General features: G+C 33.4%; 3 protein-coding genes across 3 annotated transcripts; 1 reads left to right on the forward strand and 2 right to left on the reverse strand.

Moving 5' to 3' along the window:
- Window positions 1-7,384: 7,384 nt before the first annotated feature.
- LOC133300460 (protein PHYTOCHROME KINASE SUBSTRATE 4-like) lies at window positions 7,385-9,338 on the reverse strand. The gene has a single exon (XM_061500017.1). The coding sequence runs from the start codon at window positions 9,085-9,087 to the stop codon at window positions 7,513-7,515; it is 1,575 nt and encodes a 524-aa protein (XP_061356001.1). The 5' UTR covers window positions 9,088-9,338; the 3' UTR covers window positions 7,385-7,512.
- A 3,219-nt stretch (window positions 9,339-12,557) lies between these two features.
- LOC133300461 (uncharacterized) lies at window positions 12,558-14,004 on the forward strand. Its single transcript, XM_061500018.1, has 3 exons — window positions 12,558-13,061; window positions 13,349-13,496; window positions 13,587-14,004. Exons 1-3 carry the CDS (start codon window positions 12,657-12,659, stop codon window positions 13,811-13,813), a joined length of 780 nt encoding a protein of 259 aa, XP_061356002.1. The 5' UTR covers window positions 12,558-12,656; the 3' UTR covers window positions 13,814-14,004.
- A 3,064-nt stretch (window positions 14,005-17,068) lies between these two features.
- LOC133300444 (uncharacterized) lies at window positions 17,069-23,555 on the reverse strand. Its single transcript, XM_061499989.1, has 11 exons — window positions 23,329-23,555; window positions 22,669-22,711; window positions 21,404-21,430; window positions 21,207-21,296; window positions 20,305-20,480; window positions 19,615-19,783; window positions 19,419-19,541; window positions 18,352-18,471; window positions 17,793-17,813; window positions 17,516-17,574; window positions 17,069-17,204 (listed from the first exon to the last, which is right to left on the reverse strand). The coding sequence occupies exons 1-11, from the start codon at window positions 23,484-23,486 to the stop codon at window positions 17,069-17,071; spliced, it is 1,122 nt and encodes a 373-aa protein (XP_061355973.1). The 5' UTR covers window positions 23,487-23,555.
- Window positions 23,556-24,085: the final 530 nt, after the last annotated feature.

The following is a 24,085-nucleotide window of genomic DNA, read 5'->3' on the forward strand; positions in this document are numbered from 1 at the left end:
ATTGATTATAAGAATTATACTGAATCAAGACTACAAAACTAATGAACTCCTTTGATACCAAATGAATATCAACGAAACATGTAATCTTTAACTAAATAATTCTGATGTTAACCTACTCCCAAAGGTTTGGGTTCATACAGTAATCTGGTTAGGGAAGTCTTACGTGGCTTGAGCTCTGCCAATCAGAACCTTTCACATGCAGAGACCTACAAAGTTTTGAGCTTTAGTAGTTTTAGTTAAAGGTTACGTGTTCTTTTCTATGTTTATTATTCCAGTTATTATTTTCATATCATAAACATGCTTTGAGATAATGATATTTTTCGTTAAAGTGACTGGACTGGTTATAGTTTGAAAACTCCAATATTACTGAGATTTATCTCACATGTGTTTGTGTTTATACTAACTTTTCCAGAAAATAAAGATGCCTAGTATGTGTATCCTTGGAGATGGATGGAGTACCATGATTAATAACTTTGAGGACCGTACGAAGTTCAAAGTTATTTTGTATACTCGTGGAGTGACTTTAATTTTCTACCCCGGTAGAGTAGAAACATTTCTTTTTAATTTAGATGACGTAGTAGTCTAGTCTATTCCAGAATGTACTAGGGGAACTTGACTTTTTGTTTAATGTATAATTACATTTTAAGGATGTTTTGATATATGTCTTCTTTTTATAACCGTTGCTTTAGAATCTTATATCTCTATATAATTTTATAGTTCTTCTTATTTCATTTGAGATATGATTTAAGAAACAATGTGACATTCTTTATACTAACTAGATACAGAAGATGTTATATAAACTTTGTTAGCAGTGGCGGACGTAGGAATTTTAATGAGGAGGGGCGAAAATAAAAAATATTATATTATAAATAAAAATATTTGAAATATAATACAGACCTAATGTAAAAAAAATTAAAAGTAATCTATTACAAAGATTAAGACCACTTCATTTGACTCTTATTTTACGTATTTTCTTATTGTTAAACTCATATAATTGAATTCGTGTTAAAATTCAAAACAATTTCTTTTTTAATGTATGTAATCAAAGAATCATCAAGAAATTGGTCTTCTAGTTTATTTCAAAGCTTGTTCTTGATTTTATTTTACGCATGCAAATTCTGACTTTTTTCTTTTTTTTTTAAAATGTCAGAATCTACATGTGTAAATATGTTTGCTACAAAAAGTTTCATATGTTATTGCTGGAGAAGAGGTGAACCCATAAATAAATCATGTTATCCATTATCAATAAATTAGATACCCACAAAGTTATATATGTCCTTTCATTCTTTTTATAGCTAAAATTGTTGGAAATTTAAAGAGATTAAGAATAATTTAGAAGAACAGAATACAATTTTTTAATATCACAATCACATGTTTGGTAGGAGGTGAAAAAATTTTTCCTAGAAAAATGGGGTTGAAAAATTATTTGCCTATATTTGGTAGGAGGTGAAGTTAAAATATAGCTGAAATTTTTTTTTCCCATTATTTGCTTTTCTATATAAAATAGTTGGGGAAGATTACTATTGAAGGGGTGGAATTATTTTTTTCCCGTGTGATGGAAAAATTAATATAATATCATTAAAATTAACTAAACAATCCCGAAATTTTTTTGAAGAGTGTTTCAAGATTGATTCCCACGTCCCCTTCAATGAAAATGATTGTGCTTCCTCTTCAGTTGTCTTCTCTTGCAATTGCAAGCTGAACAATTTTTAAAAGTTTGATTTGAACCGTTGAGATTTTGTGCTTCCTCTTTACGCTTACGCATGTCAGTAATTTATCCACTCACACACATTTTTTAATATTATTAAAATACCATTTATATATATAATTTTTTTCTATCAAATTTTAAGGAGGACAGGGTCCCATCCTAGCCCCCTCTAGTTCCGCCTCTGTTTGTTAGTCATATTTAAAGCTTTTCACCCTTTCTCGAATATATATTTGGTGGGAAGAGAAATTACTTAACTTTGTGTCGTCAATTGAACAACCTATTTGATATTCACATTTTAATAACGAAATTTGAAAAGAATTACGTCGTAGTCCTGAGTGAAACTCAGACATTTTATAATTTACATAATTTTCGCTAATAAATTTGAAATTACACCAAATTATCACACGTGTATAGTTAGTTGCATTACACGAGGATTTGGGCTGCTTTCTTGCTATGCTATTTACGTAATTATAGAGAAGTAGATCTTTTGTATTAGAAACATTGTGCCTTTACCTCACTGGTGGGTGACTGGGGGAGCATCGGGACAAACATTATTGACAAAATACCGACAAGATAAAATTGATTCATAGGAAGAAGGTTTCTAGAATTATACAATTGGCCATCCTATTTCTTGTCCCAATCCCTGAAATGAAAGGCAGAGAAAATAGCTTTTGTGTTATTTTTTTTTATCTTGAATGGAGATTGATGTAAGTGTTGCGTGAGAATCCAATATCCTTATCTAACTTGTCTTTGGTAATGTGGCAGCCGCAATCGCATTGAAAATGCAATCAAGCTTTAGCGCCATTCTTTTTTTTTTTTTTTTTGTTGAGGCTTTAGCACCACTTTAGTAGTGTCCCCGTGTTTACAATTTTTTCGTCTGAATTAAGGTGAGCCAAATTTTTTAACTCTGGGTCTAGCCGTTGATTTTCTATAAGGGTAAAGACAAAAACAGAAGAAAGGTCTATGATTCAAGTAAAATTTGGATATGAAACATTTATAATCGGAAAACAAGGCTACTACAGATCCAGGTGGAAGAACTTTATGTTCCTGTCATTTTGTTTTAAAATATAATCTCGGTTCGTTACTTATTACCAACATAATCTATATTGATAAATTTTGAACGGAACTATATTTTTGAATTAAAAAAATGTGAATGCCCTGTAATCTATCAAACTATGAATAAAAATCATCATACCAGGCATATAAATCAACTGATATGAAATTGTTTAAGTTTAATCAGTAATTATAAATTCGAATCCTTCCTATTGAGTTGTATTAAAAAAAACTAGTTATAACCTACCTTATTCAACTGGTTTAAAATAAAATAAAAAATTACGTACTAACTGACTGATAGTGCAACCACCCATATTTGTTGAGGCCCGGAAATTTTAGCTCACAGATTGCCTCTTATCATCTCTGTTCCTCGTTGAGTCATAATTTTAGGAAGCCATTTAATTTTTTTTAGATATTCTAATCGGTTCATGGCTTCTCTACTAGTCTGATTCGAGGTGAGTCCGCAATTAAGGTTTTAATCACTCCGAAAGTTGGTAATAAAAATAATCAAACACATACTCTCACCTCGTCTACTCAGTTTCCTATTGCTAATTGAACTATTATCGTTTGGTATTTAATCGATTCTTTGTTTTCCTTTTGTGAAGATCTGAATGGACCTGGATAAGTTTGACACCACATTTCGTTCGACAATAGGTCTCTTAGGTCCTTGTTCGGTTCAAATCCGAAGTCTTTTGTCCCTCTCTGTCTCGGGCTTGTGCTTCTGAACAGTTCGGATGCATTATTATGCCCATTAGATGTCAATAAACAACAGTAAACTCATATAGATTTTGCTCAACTTGAAGATTCTGAGATATAATCCACTTGTATAATCCTAAATCCAAAACCTTATTACCAACTTAGCTCCTTTGCTTGCTCCAAAACCGAACCAGTTTAAATTTTGGATTAATTTTGATATGATTTTGAATATGTCCAAACTGATTTTAAAGTGGTTTTGAATTAATTCTATATCAAAATCGATTTTAAACCATAAATTGATTCGAAACTAATTTTAAACTAGTTTAGAATTTTTTTTTGGAAAAGGCAAAATCAGTTCGATTTTTAAACTGATCGATTTTTAAACTGATCGATTAAAACCGATTCGGCATAAAGCCTAAATCGAACGCTTCATGCATATCCCTTACTCGTCGGTATATAGTATGTGAATTAATAGAGATTACTTTCACTCCATTGGCAATTGAAAAATTATACATTAGTAGAAGTTCTGATCTGGGGTGTAAATAAGTTGGGTTGGGCTAGACTTTGGTTTAAATAGCTCAAGCTTATGTAAAATACTTTAAGCTATTCTGGTCTGTTAGCCTTATATAAGCTCAAATTATATGTGTGGTATTACCTATGTTTTAAAAATAAAAATCTTATCTTAGGCTTGTTATTCTGTTTGATCCTATTATATATTCAATAATTAAAAAAATATTACTTTATTATTCAAAATCGTTAAAATAATAATTTTATTCGAAATAAATAATATGATATAGGCCGATTTATAAGCCTAACATGTAAAAGAAAGTATATAATCTGTTTTTTTAAATAATTTTTTTTAGGCTTGAGTATGTTTTATTTGACTATGTATAATGTATCACATATTTTTAATCTTTTTCTATAGATATTTTATATTTCTTTATTCTTTTTCTATGAATTACTAATTTAACAAATATAAACATACTAACAGTCTGAAGCTCCATGAAATAAGATAAATAGGGAAGGTTTAGGGCTTTTTCACCCTTTTGCCCCTTATTAATTAATTAATAATTATTTTGTCCCTGATTCGAAACTATCTATCAATCTGTCCCTCTTTAATCAACAACCTTGCATTTTTAATCGACTAAATGGCCAAAACAGACAAAAATGGCTGTTGGGAGATTTAGTCGACTAAATCTCCCTACTTAATCGATTAAAATCATACTGACTTGTTTAAGTAGGGAGATTTAGTCGATTAAATCTCCCAACAACCATTTAGTCGATTAAAAATGTAAAGTAGTCGATTAAAGAGGGGAAAATTGGTAGATAGTTTCGAATCAGGGACAAAATAGTTATTAATTAATTAATGAATGATAAAATGGTCAAATAGCCGAAGGTTTAGTGTCGCAAAAAATGCTAAACAAATTGTGGCAGTTTGCACCTTACAGGAAGTGAAATATTTTGTGGAGGTCTTTAACCTACTGAAAGTCAAACATATGGTGAAGGTTAGAGAATGTCATAAATTGCAATATTTATGAGGGTCTGAAACATCCACAAAATACTCTAACAAATAGTGAATTCCACAAAATATTGTGGCACATGCAATACTGGCATTTGTGAAAAACGCTATAAATATATTTTGTAAGAGTCAAAGACCTCCACTTTACAAATATGACACCCACAAAATACGTGAATTTTTATAATAATAACAGCTATAATAGATATTTGTAATGAATTGTAACATTTATAAAAGTATCTTTAATATAAAATTTAACATTTAATAAATATAGTTTCCAATAAAAAAATATTTAATAAATATTTTCAAACATTACAAATTTAGTCATATCCTATTTTTTATCAATTATAATGAAGATTTGAAGTTTCTGAACAACACCCTCAATCATCGACGCAGATGTCAATATCAATTATCAATCTCAACTATTCACTTTGAATAATCTCAAGAAAAGTCACTTCAGTTTTAATTGCCTTTTTCTTATTTAATTTTTTCGTAAAGTCACTTTATTTTAATGATACACGAACCAAATAATAGTCAAATTAATAAAATAATGATAATGAGAGTCTACCAAAAATAAAAAAAATACAAAAATAATATTTAAACCTATTTTCCCTTATAATATTTTAAATTATTTTTTTTGTTGGATTAAAATAAAATCAATAATTATAAAATAATATTAAAGAAGAGTCATTAATTTGATTTTGATTAAATAATAAAAAAAAATAATTACAAAATATTATAAAAAAATAATACAAAAATATAATATTTGTCAAAAATAATAAGGACGTCTCTGTAGGATTATAAAAAATATTTTTTAAAGGATGAATTATTATGTCTATTGTATATATTTATTTCCATATCATTTAATTATAATCGCAATCAATAGTGAATGCGGTACGAGAGAATAAGAGATTGTAACTTAATAATGTGAAGATAAGTATATAAAATAAATATGAAAAAAATATAAGTATAATACTATATTAATTCTTAGATTTAAAAAAATTTGCAATTGTTTTTCCATGATATATATCATATTTTGGATATAGCTAGAATCCAAATATACTGACCAATCCTAATGTTGTTCTCCAATAGATCGCATAATAATAGGACACGCATACTCCATTTTCTAGTGAGTTGCAGGCAGAGTTCGATAAGTTCAAATTGTTATTATATATGTTAAATACGACGGCAAAAAAATTAAAATAACACTTTATTATGTGGAGAAAATAACACTTTATATTTTTTAAAATTCAACCGAATAATTTTCTTATTTAAATGACTAAAATAATTTTTAAATATGTTTTAATTAAATACAATAGCATTTTTTTTTGTATAAGACTTTATTTTATAATAAATATTGTTAAACATTACAATTCATCCATATTAATTTTTCGTTGCTTAAAATGGACTTTTCAAGTTTATCAGTAACACCCTAAACCATCAAACGTATGACCATATCTATTTCCGCAGCTCACTTAAACTATCAATAAAAAAGAAAAGACACCTTATCTTCTTTTTGGAAAAGTCACTTTACTTCCTAAGCCAAATCAGAAGGCAAATCAAATAATAATTAAACGAATAAAATAATAATGAGATACCCATTAGATTGTTATTATCTTGAGTGGGGTATACAAGAAGCCTTGTTATTAAATGTTAAGAAGATAAAGTTTCTTATAAAACCTCTCAATGTCTCAAATAATATCCTTTCATTTTTTCTTTCTTTCTCCACTAGTTTTTCTCTGTAGTAAATATGTCCACACAAATATTATTATATTTTTCTTTTATTTGCATATGAATTATCAATGGTTGTACGTTATATGTCCTGGACAAAAACAAGAAAAGTTTTCTTTCTTTTTTTCAATAAGAAAACATAGTATTGTATACTGAGTATATATAGTAAGGATCCAAATAAAATAACCAATCCCATGTGATTTTGTACATGGACCCAATATTAATAAGACCCCACATATTCCATATATGGGTATCATCATATATGCAAGACACATGCACCGTTTATGAGGGAAAAAAAAAGGAACACTTATGATTTTGTGCGAATAACATTATTGAATGAATGGTCTACAAAATTAACCTCACCTTGAATATCATCAAGATTAACTTTACCCAACAAAAAACAAGAAAAAGAGTAGATGCGAGAAAAAATATTTGTTATTTTAAATGACAATAAATTATGTCATTTTAAGAGAGAGATAGACACAGAATAAATTTTTTTATTTAAATTTTAAATTAAAAAAAACTCATCATTTTTTATCTTTTATGATTCTTATTTTCTTTGTCTATCTTTCTCTTAAAATGACATAACTTATGTTATTTAAAATGAGAAAGAGCATATTCACAAATGAAACACGTAAGTAGCAGAGTGGGGCTCGTGTTACAACAATGATATAGGCACTATCACTATCAAAAAAATGACCATACGATAGAAGCAGAAAAACAAGAAGACACAATAAGTGAGAACCGAAAACAAGAAAACTGAAGCAACAAGAAGTAAGCATTAATTAGTAACAAAAGAAGCAAATGGCTATGTCGCGAAAGCGAGAGACACGCGAGGTGTGTTGCGGTTAGACTTTGCAAGCGGTGGTTTATTGACACACCCTATAACCCTAGTACTACCACTACTACTTGTATTACTATTAACACCAACACCACTAACAATCACGTGATGATTCACGTGCATCGAAGGTGTGGTCCCACACTTCACAGGTTGTGGCCCCACACTCACCGCTTTCTCGCTCCGACAACTCACCAACAACCCATTTCCTCCCTTTCTCTTCCACTTCTCCGCCGCCACACCACCGCCGCCTCCTCCGCCGCCGATGTAATCCTCGTGCGCTTCCGCTGTGGTCACGCTCCACTCGATGCTGGCCTCGCTCGGCTCGTACGCCGTCGTGGTGGTGGACCCCTCGTCCATGCTCCGGCGACCGAAGAAGAAGCCGTTGTTGGTGGCGCCGGAAGCCTCGTCGAATGAGTCTCTGCTTCCGTGACGGTACATGATAGGGTACGTGGATTGCGTGGCGGTGGAGAAGCTCTCGATCTCGAAGAGATCGGAACTCGCGTCGCTCGCCGCGTCGTCGACGTCGACGGCTCCGGCTCCGGCTCGTGATTTCTGTTCCACGGTGTTTTCCGGTGGTTGAAAAACTTCAAGGGAATCTCGGGGTGGGTCTTCTTCAACGACGCCGTTTGGGATGTGGGGTTTTGGGTTTGGGTTTAGCACAGGGAAAGTGAAGCCATCGGTGAAGGGTGTTTTCACAGAGGTTACAGCTCCGTTCGGATGAAATCTTTGAGATTTCGTGGCTACAAAGGTTGTTGATGCTGCTGTCTGGTTCACAACCCAATTGTTGGGTGTGATATGATTAGGAACATCCTTGGACTCATGATCATGTCTTTTGATGTCGTTGAGAGAATAATTTATTGCCGGTTCCCGTGACGGCGGCGGCGGTTGCGACAATTGGGCGGTTTGGGTTTTGGATTGTTGAATGTTTTCTTTGACTTGTACTGATTTTTTACCTGTGCATGGACATTTTCTCCTTAAAAGCCATATAGGTTTGGAGAGTGATGATGATGTAAATGTTGTTCTGTTTTTCTTGTTGAGTTCATTGGGGTTTGGAGGGTTTTTCATTGAGACTGGGATTGCACCTTTTGGATGAGATAACAACCCAGCTTGGCTGTTCCAACTTGCTTCTGATGAAGCTGTTGGTGTAGCAGCATGGAATGAACGTGCTCTGTAGTTTCTGATGATGGCATAGCCATCAACTGAGGATGAAGCTGAGGAGTATCTTGTTGTCTCTGTGATGATGTCACCTCGTTCTGGAATGCGTTCCATGTCTGTGTGAATCATGGGAGAGACTCTACTGTTGCTGGTGATGGTAACTTTTTGGGTTTCATTGTTGGTCACTTCATTGAAGTACTTGTGAGCATCGAATATGCTAAGCTCAGAGGTGGAATCTTCAAGAGCTCTACGTATTCCAGATCCAATGGCATGATGATGTGGTTGGCAAGTGATTGGTTTATCGGGTCTGAGATAGGAAGAGAAAGATGCATCTCTGTCTCTCAGGTTTGGTGATTTTGGAGTCAGGTTGCCATGAAAGGTCTTCATCACTGTTTATGATCTTTCCAACTTTTTTTTTTTCCTTTTTTGAGGGATGTTATTTTAATATATTTGTAACTGGAAAAGCTGAGAGCATGAAACTGAACTAGGAAGTTGTTGCTTATGAAATTCCTTATGCTGATATATATGTGTTAAGGTCTGTGTACCTGCTTGTTCTGTCTCCAATTATAAAGCTGTAAAAACTAGAAACATCATATTCCCTCACCCCACCTTTTTTCCTCCCTATTCAATGAAACAAATTCCCAACCTATGATCTGCTTCACTTACTTTCTCAATGTATTATAAGTAAACAACAAAAGTCTGAATTTAAAAACAGAATATCCGGACTAGATTAGGATATCTAATTATCTATGTATAATAATACAAAAAAAATTATCTATATGTATAGATAGAGTGATGGAATAACCAATTATATGTGATATACTTCATCATTTGGTTGCATCATGGCCATCTGTTAGTAGCTATCTCTGTCTAGATATTCAATCATTGAAACAAAATTCAGTGCCTTTCGATTGTAAGCCAGAGATAACAGTAGGGCTAGCACACAGCACAGTAAAATAAAAAAGAAATAAAGTACATTAAAAGTATTTTTTTTCTCTACACAATTTTAATAGGCCTATGATTCTCCATGTTTGTAAAGTTGCTATTAAGTACAATTTATTCATTTCAGAGCATGCTGCTGTTGATATATAGATGTACTATATCTTGACAATGCCTCTGGGATTCCCAGTTGTATTACATATCAGAGAGCTATTTAAATGTGATGCCACACCTCAAATTCAATAGCTATTATCAAAATATAACATGTTTAGGATTTTATGTTGATATATGACAGACATTTAAGCTCTTCAAATTATTGACCACTGTTTTTTCTATTACTCAATTACCTACAGTTAAGCAACTAGTCCAAATCAGTGTCTTGGAATGACAGAAGAATGTTAGGTCTATGTTGTATGCTTGGTGAGCCTTATAGGACTCCGAGGCAATGAAGGGTTGAAGGTTACTATTTCAGGCCTAAATATTGCTGGAATAACTTTATCCCTTGATTGATTGTTTGTTTCCAAACTCAAGATCCGTGACCATTTTTCACGTTCTTTTACTTATTTTGTAAGTAAAGTTTTCTCTTCATGTGGCCCCCTGGTAAGTTTTGGTGGCATTGATTCAATAGAATTAGGCAAGGAAGCAAGTCCTATCTGACATCATAATCAGCCAGATTGCTATGTGAATGTGTGAGGGTCCATTGGATTTGACATTTAGGGAAGTAAGGTATGTCTGAACTCTTGAGAGACCATGAAGAATTGTCCTTGTGGGTTAACCCAATCAATTATCAGAGGTGGATTGATTTTGGAAGCAGTGCATGGTGGGTCACAATTAACCTTCTAGCTAACATGCACTGCTTTATTGCCTGCCTTTAGACAATTTATGTGTATGGCTCTTGATCAGGTGGTGGTCCAAATTTTGCCTTAGAACAAGATTTTGATTGCATTCTTTCTATCAGATAATATAATATATTCTTTTTACTTTATAATTCTTTAACTCGTTTTCAACATCTATTCCTTTACAAACTTTTTAGTTTGGTTGATGCCGAGTAGTACACATTAATCGTTTAGTGAAAAGGGGTGTTGCCTTTTACACTTCGTGTTTTATTACTAATTTCTTGATATAATATTGTTTTAATTTTTTTGGTTTCTTCTTTCTTCTTGATAATCCTGTTGGAGATAAGATTCCCTTATTCAATATTATAGTATGTACGTTGTGTGAATGTGTGCGTAGTTTAAGGGTTCCCCCCAACGCGAAAAAAGAAATGATAAATTATAAATAATCCCCTAATGTTTTAGCCATTTTCAACTTCCATACATAAAGTTATTTTGGTAAGGCATAAATTGCCTGTAGTTTGAGTCACAATTAAAAATGTTAAATTCAGTAAATTTTAACATCTCATAGATCGGGTTGAAAATCAGTCGAGTGAGTTTGTAAATTGCTTTATATTCTTATTTTGAAGGCACATGCTTCACACATAACCTATGAGACATTAAAGCACTATAATTTAACATCTTTAATTCTAACTCAAACTTCAGGGAAGTAATGTGTTACCAAATACACTACGAATGCAAACTGAAAATGGTTAAAAGATTAAGGGTTTATTTATATTTTACCCAAAAATTAAGAAATACGAAAAAAGAAAAAAGAGAACTCAAATGTGCTTAGAGCCTACACTTTCATACAAGCCCAAAAACTTGCTCTAAGCCCAAACCCAACAGCTTATAGTACAGCATTTAATTAAGGAGGTCCAGAGGGTGGGCCAGACAAAAGTAGAGACTCGAGTAAAGTGGTTAAACTATTTCTTTTTAATTGATTGATTTTCTCCCTTTCCTTTAACCGGCAAATTCTCTGTATCATCAATCAAAGCATAATCAGAGTTGGTTAACACACCTCGTGTAATTGAAAAAATTACTTTAGTATTGGACAATAGACTATGCTTTTACTTTAAAAATTATTTGAGAAAATTTGATCTTTACTTAATTGGTAGAAAATGCCTAATCTATTAAGAGTTAATATTTCTTATATTGTAGGAGATAAATTTTATTTTTTATATATACATAAAAATGATAGTATAATAAGTATTTGAATATTTTTTTTAAAAAAAACTTTAAAAATATGACTGTCTCATGTTACTTTTGAAGAAGTCACCAACTTAGCTCGCCAACTCCTAAAGAAATTAAATGGACCTCATACAAATGTTTTTTTTTTTTTTACACCTTCTAATTTACATTTCATTAGTCCAAGACAAATTGGCCTGATAATACACAATTGAACTTGGTCAAAGTGGTGATTAAAGGATGATTGTGATGGGATACTCAGTTCTGCTTCGCGAAATGGTGTTTGTTGGATGATGATTCTTAGGATAGTTACACTCAAATGCTCAAATTAATTTATGAGAGATGAGCATAAATAAATTGAAAGAGGATGATCCTACATGGGTTCAAGTCTCTCTTTTATAGTAATGGCATAACCTGCATATCTCCTTAGTATATCGCATTAATATAGCGACATACATTCTTATTGATGGATTGTGATAACTTCATCAGCTTATCTCATCTGCGGGATACCTTTGGTAAGTTATGATATGTTATCAAGTGTGGTTGTGCATTTGTGAGACTACGTGCACACGTGATATGCAATTTTTTCCATACTTACTAGGCCTTTGTCTTGGGTTACCAACATTCATATTTTACAATCTTTTTATAAGAAAAAAGGAAAAAAATCTCTCTTATTTTCATAAAGAAAATTATTAAGTAAAAATATAAAAAAAATGAAGTTTAGGAATATCATTGTTGAAAAACATAATCATACAAATTCGTATGATAAATCTATTAATTAAAAAAAAAAAAAAATCCTAGCCAACAACGAAGTACATGTCATACATAAATCTTCAAGAGTGTAACTTGTAAGAATGTCTCTTTTCTTGGTTGCTAGGAGCTTCCACCACCACACACACAAAAAGTGAATGGAAATATGGCTAAACCAGAGAAAGCTTTTTTCGCCATCCATCATCTATGGCTCATCTTCCTTCTTCTTTTCTCAGAACTATTTTCCATATCTCATCCCGACCTAGTTTTCCTTTTCTTCTACATCCTCTCAATAACCCCATCACTCTTACTCCACCATACTTCAATCCACTAACTTGTTCAAAGCAACACCTGAACCGCAGAAGCAGCAACTCCAAGCTCTTGGCTATTTCTTACAGGTATTTCACCGAAGAAGAAGATGATGATGATGATGATGAGGATGCCGATGAAGACCACAACTTTGATGAAGCAGTGGCTCTCTTCAATAGCGGAGAGTACTACAAATGCCATGACTATCTTGAAGCCCTTTGGAACAACGCTGAAGAGCCCACCAGAACACTGATTCATGGAATATTGCAATGTGCAGTGGGTTTTCATCACCTCTCCAACCAGGTTTTAATATAGGAATTTATGTTTATCATTTAACATAATATAACTTCACTCTCCTACACACACATTAAAGAGGTGGGGTCCACATGTTTTTCTTTCTCTTTCATCATTCCACTTTCTCTCTCCCTTTTGATGTGAGAGTTGGAAACAAAACTTACATTATGTTACATAACACTAATAAAACCCTTTAATATATTACTTTGTGTCAAAGTTTCATTTTATTTATGGTATGGTTTTGCTTGGATTATGAGTTATTGTATTGAAAAAAATCTGTTCATGGGGCCTAATAGAATCATAGAGGAGCCATGATGGAGTTGGGGGAAGGAATATGTAAACTGAGAAAGATGGAGTTCTCAAATGGACCATTTCTTAAGTTTGAGAAAGAGATTTCAGCTGTTTTGGATTTTATCTACCAGACTCAGATAGAATTAGCTGCATGTGAGTCATTCTAACCTTGAAATGCTACCATGCAGTGTGTTTGGTTTTGAAGAAATTACATTATTTTTTTTCACCCTTGAATATGAGCAGGTAGTGAGGATGTTTGTGTTGCAATGGATCAATCAGAAAAGTCGTACCAACTTCTGGGGGAATATGCTGCAGGGCAGCGTATATATTATCTAGAACTTGGTCATGATGCATCAGTGTACATAGTGTTCTGTCCTCAAGGGTCTTATGGTGCAATTGAAACCCCAAAGGTTAAGCTTCCCAAGCTTAAGGCTACCATGGAACATCTTGTAGCCTATGAATACAAGTAAACATCTCAAGATCAATCGTGTAGATCAAACCGCATGCAAAATTTGTTCTTCACTTCAATTAGAGACTGCGTGCTACATATTACTTGCCAGGAAGAGTCCTAGACAACCTTTGTAAGCCCAAGAAAAGTAAATAAAAAAATTACTCTTGTATTATACTCTCTTATAATTGCTTATTTTTTTTAATTTTTTAATTTTCTCTTTTAATCTATACTAATTAAATTTTACCTGAAATAATTATGAAATAATCTATACTTAATAGTTGAATATCAAATAGAAGACTATGGGTGTGAAGAGACTGGAGCTAAATTTGATCATGATTACAGAGGATGTCTAATTGACCATGACTACTGACTACAAAAAAAAAAGCTCAGTATCCAGCAAATGCTAGTAAATAACATAGATTTATGAGCAAAATTCATGAATACAAGCAATTTCCATTGGCAAATCAAGGATCATTATAGTAGATAATTTTTTTTCCTTGTTTAAGCAACGTAAAGCATTAAAAGTCATCAATAAATGTCGTTATAAAGGGCCTAAAGTAAAAATGAACTGGTTCTAATTCTAATGTTATCTGGCTGAAATTCCCAGCGCTGACAAGTAACAAATTAAAAATGAATGCAAAATGGAAGCATCAACCTCAGAAACAAAATTGCAAGCCCTATCACATAAACAAAACCACTTCCTTTTCAATTTCTGGGCATCAGCTCAGTGATTGTAACTATTAGTCAGCTGTCACCATTCACCAATTCAGCTTCATGCTCACATGTCTAGGTGAACTTGGTGGAGATTGCAAGACTCTAATGTCAGTCTCATGAAATAATCTAACTCTGGTTGAAGCTGGAGAAAATCAGCATTTTTTATAGTCAACTGAAATTAAATTAACCATGGAAGACAACATTATTAAGCAGAGTATGATTGGACAATTCGCACAAATGGAGTGTAACAAGTGTATAAAGTGTATAGAGTATGTTATTAAATACATGTGTTACCGGGCAATATGGCCAAAATGATATGTTTATTATGGTAATGCATGAGTGACACTTATTTTGACTAACATCAAATGCAAACATTAATTATCTAAATGCACAATACATTCATCCACACCAGAATTTAGAGTAAATATATTGTCATCACAAGGGACACTGAGAATTAATGCCCTCAAGCTCACAAGAGGATCACGCCCTTTTCTCTATTTTACATTAACATGATCTCAATTCCATAGATAGACAGCGTAACAAATTTGTTGTATACCTTTTTTTGGGTCATGGAAGGATACTATTCATTGAAAACAACATTTCCATTTATATAGATATTTTTCCTCGTTATCTTTTAACTTTATTCTAGTAGAAATGCACATAGAATTTATATATACAGATTGACCAGTGATCCAGGCTTGAATAGATCAAAGTTAGGTTGGGTTTGATAACTGACCATGATTAACTATTAATGGTACTTTGCCCAACCTCTGTATATTCACGCTTACCTGCATATGACAGATTATTACGATCCTACTTTAAGGTATGGGACTTAGAGTCCCGTATCGGAAACATAAGGTTATAGTGTGGGGTTTATATGGACTTTGGACTCTCATACCTCATAAGCTAGCTTTTGGGATAAGGTTCGTATCAATTGGTATCAGAGCTTTCCATTATGTCTCCCGTAGCAATCGAGCGGCCTAGGTGGTAATGTTGGCATTGCAGTGTTTGCTCAGGACTAGTAAAAGACTAGCGTAAAGCCAGCCCACAAGAGTGCCGGGGCTGCGGAGCGTGATGGAATGTTACGATCCTATTCCAAGATATGAGACTTGGAGTCCCACATTGGAAATATAAGGTTTTGGTAAGGGATTTATATAGAATTTGGGTTTTCCTACCTCATGAGCTAGCTTTTGGGGTGAGGTTCTCCCAAGATTTGTATCACAGACACAAATGGAACACTCCTTGGTTTATGGCTTCATCCTTGATGATTTTTTTCTTTTTTTAATTCCTCTACTTTAGCTTTTTCCTTGCTAAATACAATTAACCTTAACTTTACATACCTATCTCCCATATAATACAGCAAACTTCCAATCACTCTTCTTGAAGGTCAAAGTTTCAGAAGAATACAACTTTGTTCTAGTGGTTGACCATCCTCAAAGCCTTCCATGTTTCAAGCACTATCATCTTTTTCCAATTGAGACGGGTCCTTTTCTTTCTTGCTTTCTAGTTAATATTAAGACAACACCATGTTAAATATTTATAACTATTCACCTTCCCTTTTTCATTTAGTTTATTTAGAACGTTATTAGCCTTGGCAGCCTTGTAAAGAACCTTGGGATACATCACCCAAAAACTAGCTCAAAGGGTGGGGTGCCCAAGGCCTTATAAACTCCACATTAGTTGCACATACAACCAATGTGGGACTATATATCTCAACACGCTCCCTCACACGAGAGCCCATTGGGCTTGAAGAGTGGAAGATGCAACAAGCCCAGTCTACCTGTGCTAAGAAAGTTCACAAGAGAAAGTGGGGGGCGGCGAGGCTCTGATACCATGTAAAGAACCTTGGGATACATCACCCCAAAAACTAGCTCAAAGGGTGGGGTGCCCAAGGCCTTATAAACTCCACATTAGTTGCACATACAACCAATGTGGGACTATATATCTCAACAAGCCTCTACAACAGTCCACAAAAAGAAAAAGAAAAAAAGTGATGATTGAAGAGATATTAGAAACCCAAATACATGCCGAGCACAAACACATACCAAAATGGCACACATGTACATCTGCACACACACACACACAACAAAGTGAGAGAGAGAGACCTGAAAATCCTTGTTTCTTCCTCAATAAGCAACGGTCTGATGTTTATAATTACTCTATAGGCCTTGGGAGGTTCGACAGCGGAAATATATAAACTGCATTAAAATCTAAATCAGATATTAAGGATCATATTTCTTCTGCTCGTTAACTTTCTGTACATGGCTCAATAGGAATCTCATATATACATTTTGCCGTCCTTTCTAATTTTAAATATTATAGTATAACACGTATTTTCTTTTCTTTTCTTTTCTTTTCAGTTAAAAATGGTCCTTAACTATTCTGAGTGTCTATAACCAGAATTCTTATTAAATTGAAATGAAAGGGGAAAAAAAATATATTCCTGTCTAAGAGGCTTAAGATAATCAATATACATAACTTTCCAAGTTAATAAGCTAAACTCTAAGGTTATCTTTGCTGATCCTACATACAACTTTTACTATGCAGGATCTAATTCTCTCTAGCAAGAATAATTTGTTAGAAGATAAATATATAAAAAGGATACAAAAGAATCAAGAAGGACACATCCTCCTGCGTCTACCAGCCATGGTAGATTTGGTCTGATTCTTGACCAATCCAAGCTGCTCACAAGTATGCTACATAGAAAAAGTACATGTTCATTGAATATATTTGATAATGTAAAAATTATGTATTTCATGCATATCACCCAATAGGGTGTGTTTACAATATATAATGAGAGCATAAGTGTAAAAAAGGAAACAAAATGAGTACAATATGTTAAAAATGGTCTCTATCATAGTTGAACCCACCAAGCCTAATTATGATAATTACTAGGATTTTTCCAAAGATAATTTCACACTTTCACTATATTTTCAATTGGCAAGAGTTACTTTGGTGCCGAGACTGAACATAGACATATAGAAGATGATATAAAACAGTTGCGTACCTTGCTACGTAAGTGGCATTCCCAATTAAAGCAAAGAGAAACATCAGAGGATTGAGGCCCTACATATCATAAAAGACAGCTTTAAACCCTGCCCTCTGTGCTAATTGACACTGCTTCGTGCAACTAGAAAAATATATCTTTTCCTGCTCTCATAAGGGTGATCTGGTGAAGGGAGGAGATTTCTCTGCCATACTCCTATCCCTAAGTTTTCAGTTGCTAAATAACAAATAAGAGTAAATACATAAAGGCCACCGCTTTGATAGTTAAGAGTCCTAACCTCAGCATGACCCCTTCTAATCTGCAAAATTGATGAGAATTATGCATCAATACAACAATCAGCTTAACAAGAGGAACCAATCCAGTTTAAAGTGCATGATCTACTAGAAAATGACACTTAATAGATGATTTTGAAATTTTCCAAATATACTAACCAGTTTCTCATGGAAAATACCAAAAGAAATCATTTATCTTGCCCTTGTCTATTACATTTTTATGCGGATTATTCTGTATTCTTGTTACGATCCAGTAGCAAGGTATGAGACTTTGAGACTCACATCGGAAGCATAATGTTTTGGTGTAGGGCTTATATGAACTTTGAGATCTCCTATCTTACAAGTTAGCTTTTGGTGTGAGGCTCTCCCAAGGTTCGTATCAATTCTTCTATTATTTTCTATAAAATATTTTTCCAGGTTTACGGATAATACAGGTTATACAAGTGATGTGATGAATGACTACAGTCCATTACCAGTTAAACAATAAAAATCTAATCTCCCAGAACAGAATTTTTTTTCTGTAGAGATTCCAACCTAAGCTACTAAAATAAACATATAACTCACATTTAAACAAATTTGAGGTAGTCTTCCACCCAAATATATAAATGTCATTGCCCAACCAAGGAAGGTCCCAAAGCTACTGCTTCCTGACGTGCCATTTTCGGACAACTGATCACCATTAACCTGAAAATCCTGTAAGAATTGATGACAAATAGAACAGTAAATAAATATTTTTCTTTTAATATACTTAAAAGTTAAAAATCAATATAACCTTAAATACTGCTTAAAACTAGATCTTTAGTCATCCACAAAAGTAACTAACAGAAAGGGGAACTTTAATTCTGATATGGAAACTTAACACAATATCTACGCATATACATTTGGATAACAACAACAGTATTGAAATGATTACAGAGAAGCACTGAAATGTAAAGAAAAATACAAGAAATTGAAGGGAAAAAGTCTTAGATAACCTAGAACACTTCGAGAGGCTCTAGTCTCTCCCAATCCCAGCCCAAACCAAAGATTCCAGATAATCCACATTGGTTTCCCCACTCCTTACTTAACCAACATTCTTCCTGCAAAACCTCAAGTCCCTAACTGAATTCTGTTCAACTGCTATATCCTCTAGAATATTCTTCTCTAACCAACTCCCTTGCTGACTTAGCATGCCAAAGAACTAATGATCTCCTATATTTCTTCCAACAATACATCCTCACGCCTGGTGTTCTATCAAATACATTCACTCTCTCTCATCCAATTGACTAATAATATGTCAACAATCACCTAGCCATTGCCTAACAGTAACCAAAAAGTTTCAGATCGTGAATAACTGGTTAGAGGTACTAACTGGTTAAACAGGCATAGTCTTCTGTAGGGGCAAAAGGATGTGGGATACAAAATCATACATCAGGAAGGGGAAAGTACTTGGAAGAGGGTTACGTTCGACTTCACAACTGATCATCAAATTGACCAAAAAAGAAGTGACAAATTAAAAAAATAAAATAAAATCAGTTGACGATCAAGTTATTCCTATTCTAATAGTATACACTAACAAAATTAGAAACAGCCAGGTGCATATCCAACCAAGGGTGATTTTACATACCTAACCAATTTGGGACTTGCATTACCTGAAAAAGCTTTCGCCCAACATAAATCACAAATTGTTGTCTTGGGTTTGCGACCATGGGATTAATTCTTTTATCTAGTGATTGAAGTAGATTAATAGTACCAAGAAAAGTTAACGTTGACACCTGAACCAAGATTATATGCAATTAGATTTCAATGCCGGTGTTGGCATAGTAGCAGTAGAACTAGAACGCTTACCAAACAAAGAGCAGATTTGATCCTTAAAGCAGGTGCAGATTGTGTGGCAACAGCTGAACCAAGCAAGTTCTCTTGTATAGAATCTAAAATAGGAGAAGTAGGTGTCATTCTCTGGGCTAAGATGGATCCCGCTGTTGGTGTATGACTCTGAGATAGATATCTTGCGGACCTAGTGAATTCAAAACAAAATGAGTATACCAGTAAGAATTTCAGTAGATTTTGCTGTGTAGTGAAAGTGGCATTATTCTTTGATGTTAATACCCCAACTGAAGGATATTGAACTGCAGAATTGACGAGGGATGAGATCCAAAATTTCCTAGCAAATCTAAGTACAGGTTATGCATAAATAGTAATGTGCTATTTGAAATTCGAATCTTATCTCTTTATGACTGAAGTAAGGGTTATTGCCGGTTTCCAAGAGAACAAGATAAGCTTATCCTCACACATTGACTACCAGAACCAACCACTGACCACCATAATTTCTGGATGGTCCTATGAGATTGAAGGTATTTGTATTTTAAACTTACCACTTTGATGAAATGAATTTAAGTTTTTCAATTATATACTGCCCTAGATGGAGGGAATCAGATATATTTCTTTATACCAAACACTTCACGAGATTGAGGTTGACAAAAAAGCTAGAGCACAAGAGTACATTTTGAATAGATTTCAATGAGAAAGATTAATTACTGGTAGAATAATTCTCTTCCAGTAGAAATTCTTTGAGGACGTGCTGGAAGAGGAATAGGAGAACTCAGACCAGTGCCTCTGTTGAAATCATCAAATCCATTACTCTGTTCAGCATCACTGGCTTTTTTAACTAGTTCAGCTTTTGTTGGTGTCTCAACCTGCCCATGCTTTGAATGCTAGAATACAAATGAAAATAGTATATTAGGAAATTAGAGTTTACACTAAGTACCTCAACTTGTCTAGGCTTGCTCACAAACTTTTTGAAAACAGTTGTAACTATGAAATATTGTTTTTCGTAACTTTTCTCTACCATCTAATATGACCATATAGTAAAAATAGACAAAGGAAAAATGCAGGAAAAACTCTTCGCATGTATATTAAACCATTAATAAAATTCAATTTTAAAATATTAGCTCGAAAAAGATAAAACTTTTTTTTTTTTTTTTTTGGTGATTTGAATGATATGGATTGTCTGCATTATGCAAATAACTGCCAAGATACCTCAGCCAAAATAGCTACTTAATCTTTCTCCTTGGAGATAAAGGCCACAGTTATATGATTATAATCTACCCACACGGTTGAGTGGGTGTGCATTATACAAAAACCAAGTCCATTAATAGTCAGTACACATAGAAAGAGGGCAGACAAAGGCACCTGATTATTTGAGGTCCAGAGCAAGACTGACTCCGAATCCAACTTCTTTGTAGATTGTTTAATATTGAACTTGATCATTCATTTTGATTCCCATTTAAACAGGAAATACACCACACATATTGGAAACAGAATTTACCAAGAGTCTATTACTCATGGGTTATCTTCACTTCACATGGAGGAGGGAGGTATACTGTTTCCAATTTTGAAAAAGCAATAATAATCAGAAAACATAGTATAGGGATTTGCACCTTGAGCAGTCTCTCATATTGTAGTCGAGGATATATGCGTCCATAGTAAATGGTTTGTGAACCAAGTACAATAGTTATAATGGTATACAGCTGCATATTAATACATCAGGAAAAAGATCACATTAACTAGATGAGGCTGGGAAAGTCAGTTATAATGGTAATACCATAACCCCTCAGTCTTTGGCTAGAGTCCTTACCACTGCCATATACAGTTGAGTTGGAAGCTGCATAAACAAGAAATAAAAGGAATAACTTAGGATACCTTTTTTAATCAAGCATCACCAATTATGTATTGGCATATGATACACAATAAGTTCAACACAAATACCATTCAAAAAATGGGTAAACAAAATACACATGAATCTCCCAACAAAAAGAGAAATTCTTATTCCTCTAAGAGTACTGCTCCCAGTCCACTAAAAACGTAACATGTGGATATCATCCCAATACATGCAATTGGATCAAACCTAAAATATCATATAAAAAAATTGCTATAAAATCTGAACTGTTGAGAGTATCTCTCTTGGAGTACATAAGTATTTTCCTAACGAATGCCTTCTGAGAGAACAAAATGAAAATAGTCTTCTTTTGCCAACTAATTATTTGAGAATGTGAGAGAATAATCCTGTGTTTGTGTGTTAGTACTTGATGGGCTTATACTAGTTGTATTACACTTGGAAAAAACTTGGTCTATTAGTACACACACAACAAAAACATACACTCTTAACATCTCCAAAAAGAAAAAGAAAAAAAAAGAGCAATGTTAATTGATATTGTGAATGAAGTATTTCTAAATAAATTGATTTTGTAATTCATTCAAAACTTAAAAATTCAAAGACTTAGAGAACAATAATCTTGACCATGAATGGAGCATGAAATACTGTTGGTAATGCAATCTGTATTACGGTTTTAAAATAGAGTCTTCAGTTTCAGAGTTACAAGAGCTTTGACAAGGCAGATTAACAATTTCTGCAGATTTTGTCTAGCAACTTTTCGTTTTACAGTTCTTTATTTATTTATTTTACGGTATACTATTATATTGTTCATTTTTTAGAGAATTTTCAGAAATTCTCAAAGATTGTGAGAGGGTTTTCAAGGAGTTACTAGAGTGTACATGGTTTTCCAGGGAATTTCCAGATTTACGGAACCAAATCTAGTGTTAACAAAAAAAAAAAAGGAATCATCCAAGAAACTTTATCTAAACCCAGTTTTCTCAACGAGATAAGTTTTAGTAATAAAATATTTGGTGATTCAAGCACGAACTGTGTTATTTGGCTTATGCGCTATCCAACCCTTGCCTTTTTCCTTGGTTATTGTTCAAAATTATTGTGATGTAATTTTTTTTTTTTTTAATAATGAAAATGGTTTGAATGTTGATAATAGGAGAAAGTAATAGCAAACTTCAAGATTGCTCCTAAAAGACAGGCTACTTAAATCTTTAAAACACAAGAGAGACACTCACAGTTGCAGGTTCCAGCATGCATCCAAAGAGGTTGAATACATCTCTGCATTATAAAATAAATTGTATTACAATAGTGGACATATATAGAAGTTTAGATTTAAGGTTATGTCCACCATATTTTAATGATGTTTTCTTCCCCTTCCCCTTCAATGTAACATTTTGATTCTCCTAATTAACAATTACATGCACCCAACTAATCTAGAACCTACAACCTCACCTTCCTTATTCTTACTTATTACTTCTTAGGAACAGATAAAATTATCCTTAAAAATGAGAATAAAAAGTTCAGAGATGATATTATATGAAAAATTGCATAAAAAGCTCATCCTGAATTTTTCACCTCAATAATAAGGGGATACCAAAAAGATTCTGAGAGCATAAATTTCCCTTCAAGCCATATTCCTAAAGTGGTTTAAACATTGAGTGAATAAGCTCGTTGCACAACTCACATTCATTTATCTAGTAATGAGATCTAAGATCACATACTCAACCAAAGGTTAAATAGATTGCACTTAATACCAAGAGATGTTAGAGATTCAAAGAGACCATCAGAACAGACAAACACATAAATAAGAATACTTAGGTATCAAATATTTAGATAAAACCAGATAAGAAAAATGCAAGCAGCCCTTACGAAATTTTAAAGAAAATCTAATTTACCCGATTATCCATGTGATCAAGAAAGTGACAGAGAGACCTTCAGTAGATTTTGCTCTGTAGTTTGTGATTATTTGAGGTATCTCAGCAACAACCCAAACAATGACACTGATTAGACCTAAGGTGAAAGAAGCTGTCTCCCTCACACTGCTCATATACATTTTGGCCAATTGCAAGCAATGCTGATTGCTATGACACCACAGGGAGAGGGTTGAACTCTCAAAGACTCCTATTACATCAACGGAACTAATATCTACAACACTGAAATGAAGTAAAAACAAGTTTAAAATAAGTACCAAAGTCTCTCTCCTCAGCAACACACTCTAGTGCACTACCACATGATCAGAGATTCAGAATGTGGCAGAAGAAGCAAAATTTGACAATAAAATAGTATATTCCATTATGGGAACTACAAAAAAGAAGTAATATAATAAGAAAGGAATCTTGGGTTGGATTTATGTTTAGAAAGTTTAAACCTTTTTATGGGCATGTTTTCACCTAATGAATTGCTTTGGTGTTTGGTTATGTAATGATGAACGAAAAGGGTAGCAAAGCCAAAAGGGGGTGAATCAATGAATAAAAATTTGAATATTCAGAACGCAAGAAACAGAGAAAGCTGAACATTCGTAACAACATCAAAATTGTAAATAAAACTATCCAAATTCACGTTCATTAAAGGGAAATGAAAAAGCCCAATGATGTTACTTTTGGTTTGGGAAAGAGGGAGAGACAAAGAATCATTGAATGAACCGCACAACAA

This window comes from Gastrolobium bilobum, unplaced genomic scaffold, assembly GCF_033153095.1.
Source record: "Gastrolobium bilobum isolate Gb01-03AN ecotype WA unplaced genomic scaffold, APGP_CSIRO_Gbil_v1 utg83583, whole genome shotgun sequence".
NCBI lineage: Eukaryota > Viridiplantae > Streptophyta > Magnoliopsida > Fabales > Fabaceae > Gastrolobium > Gastrolobium bilobum.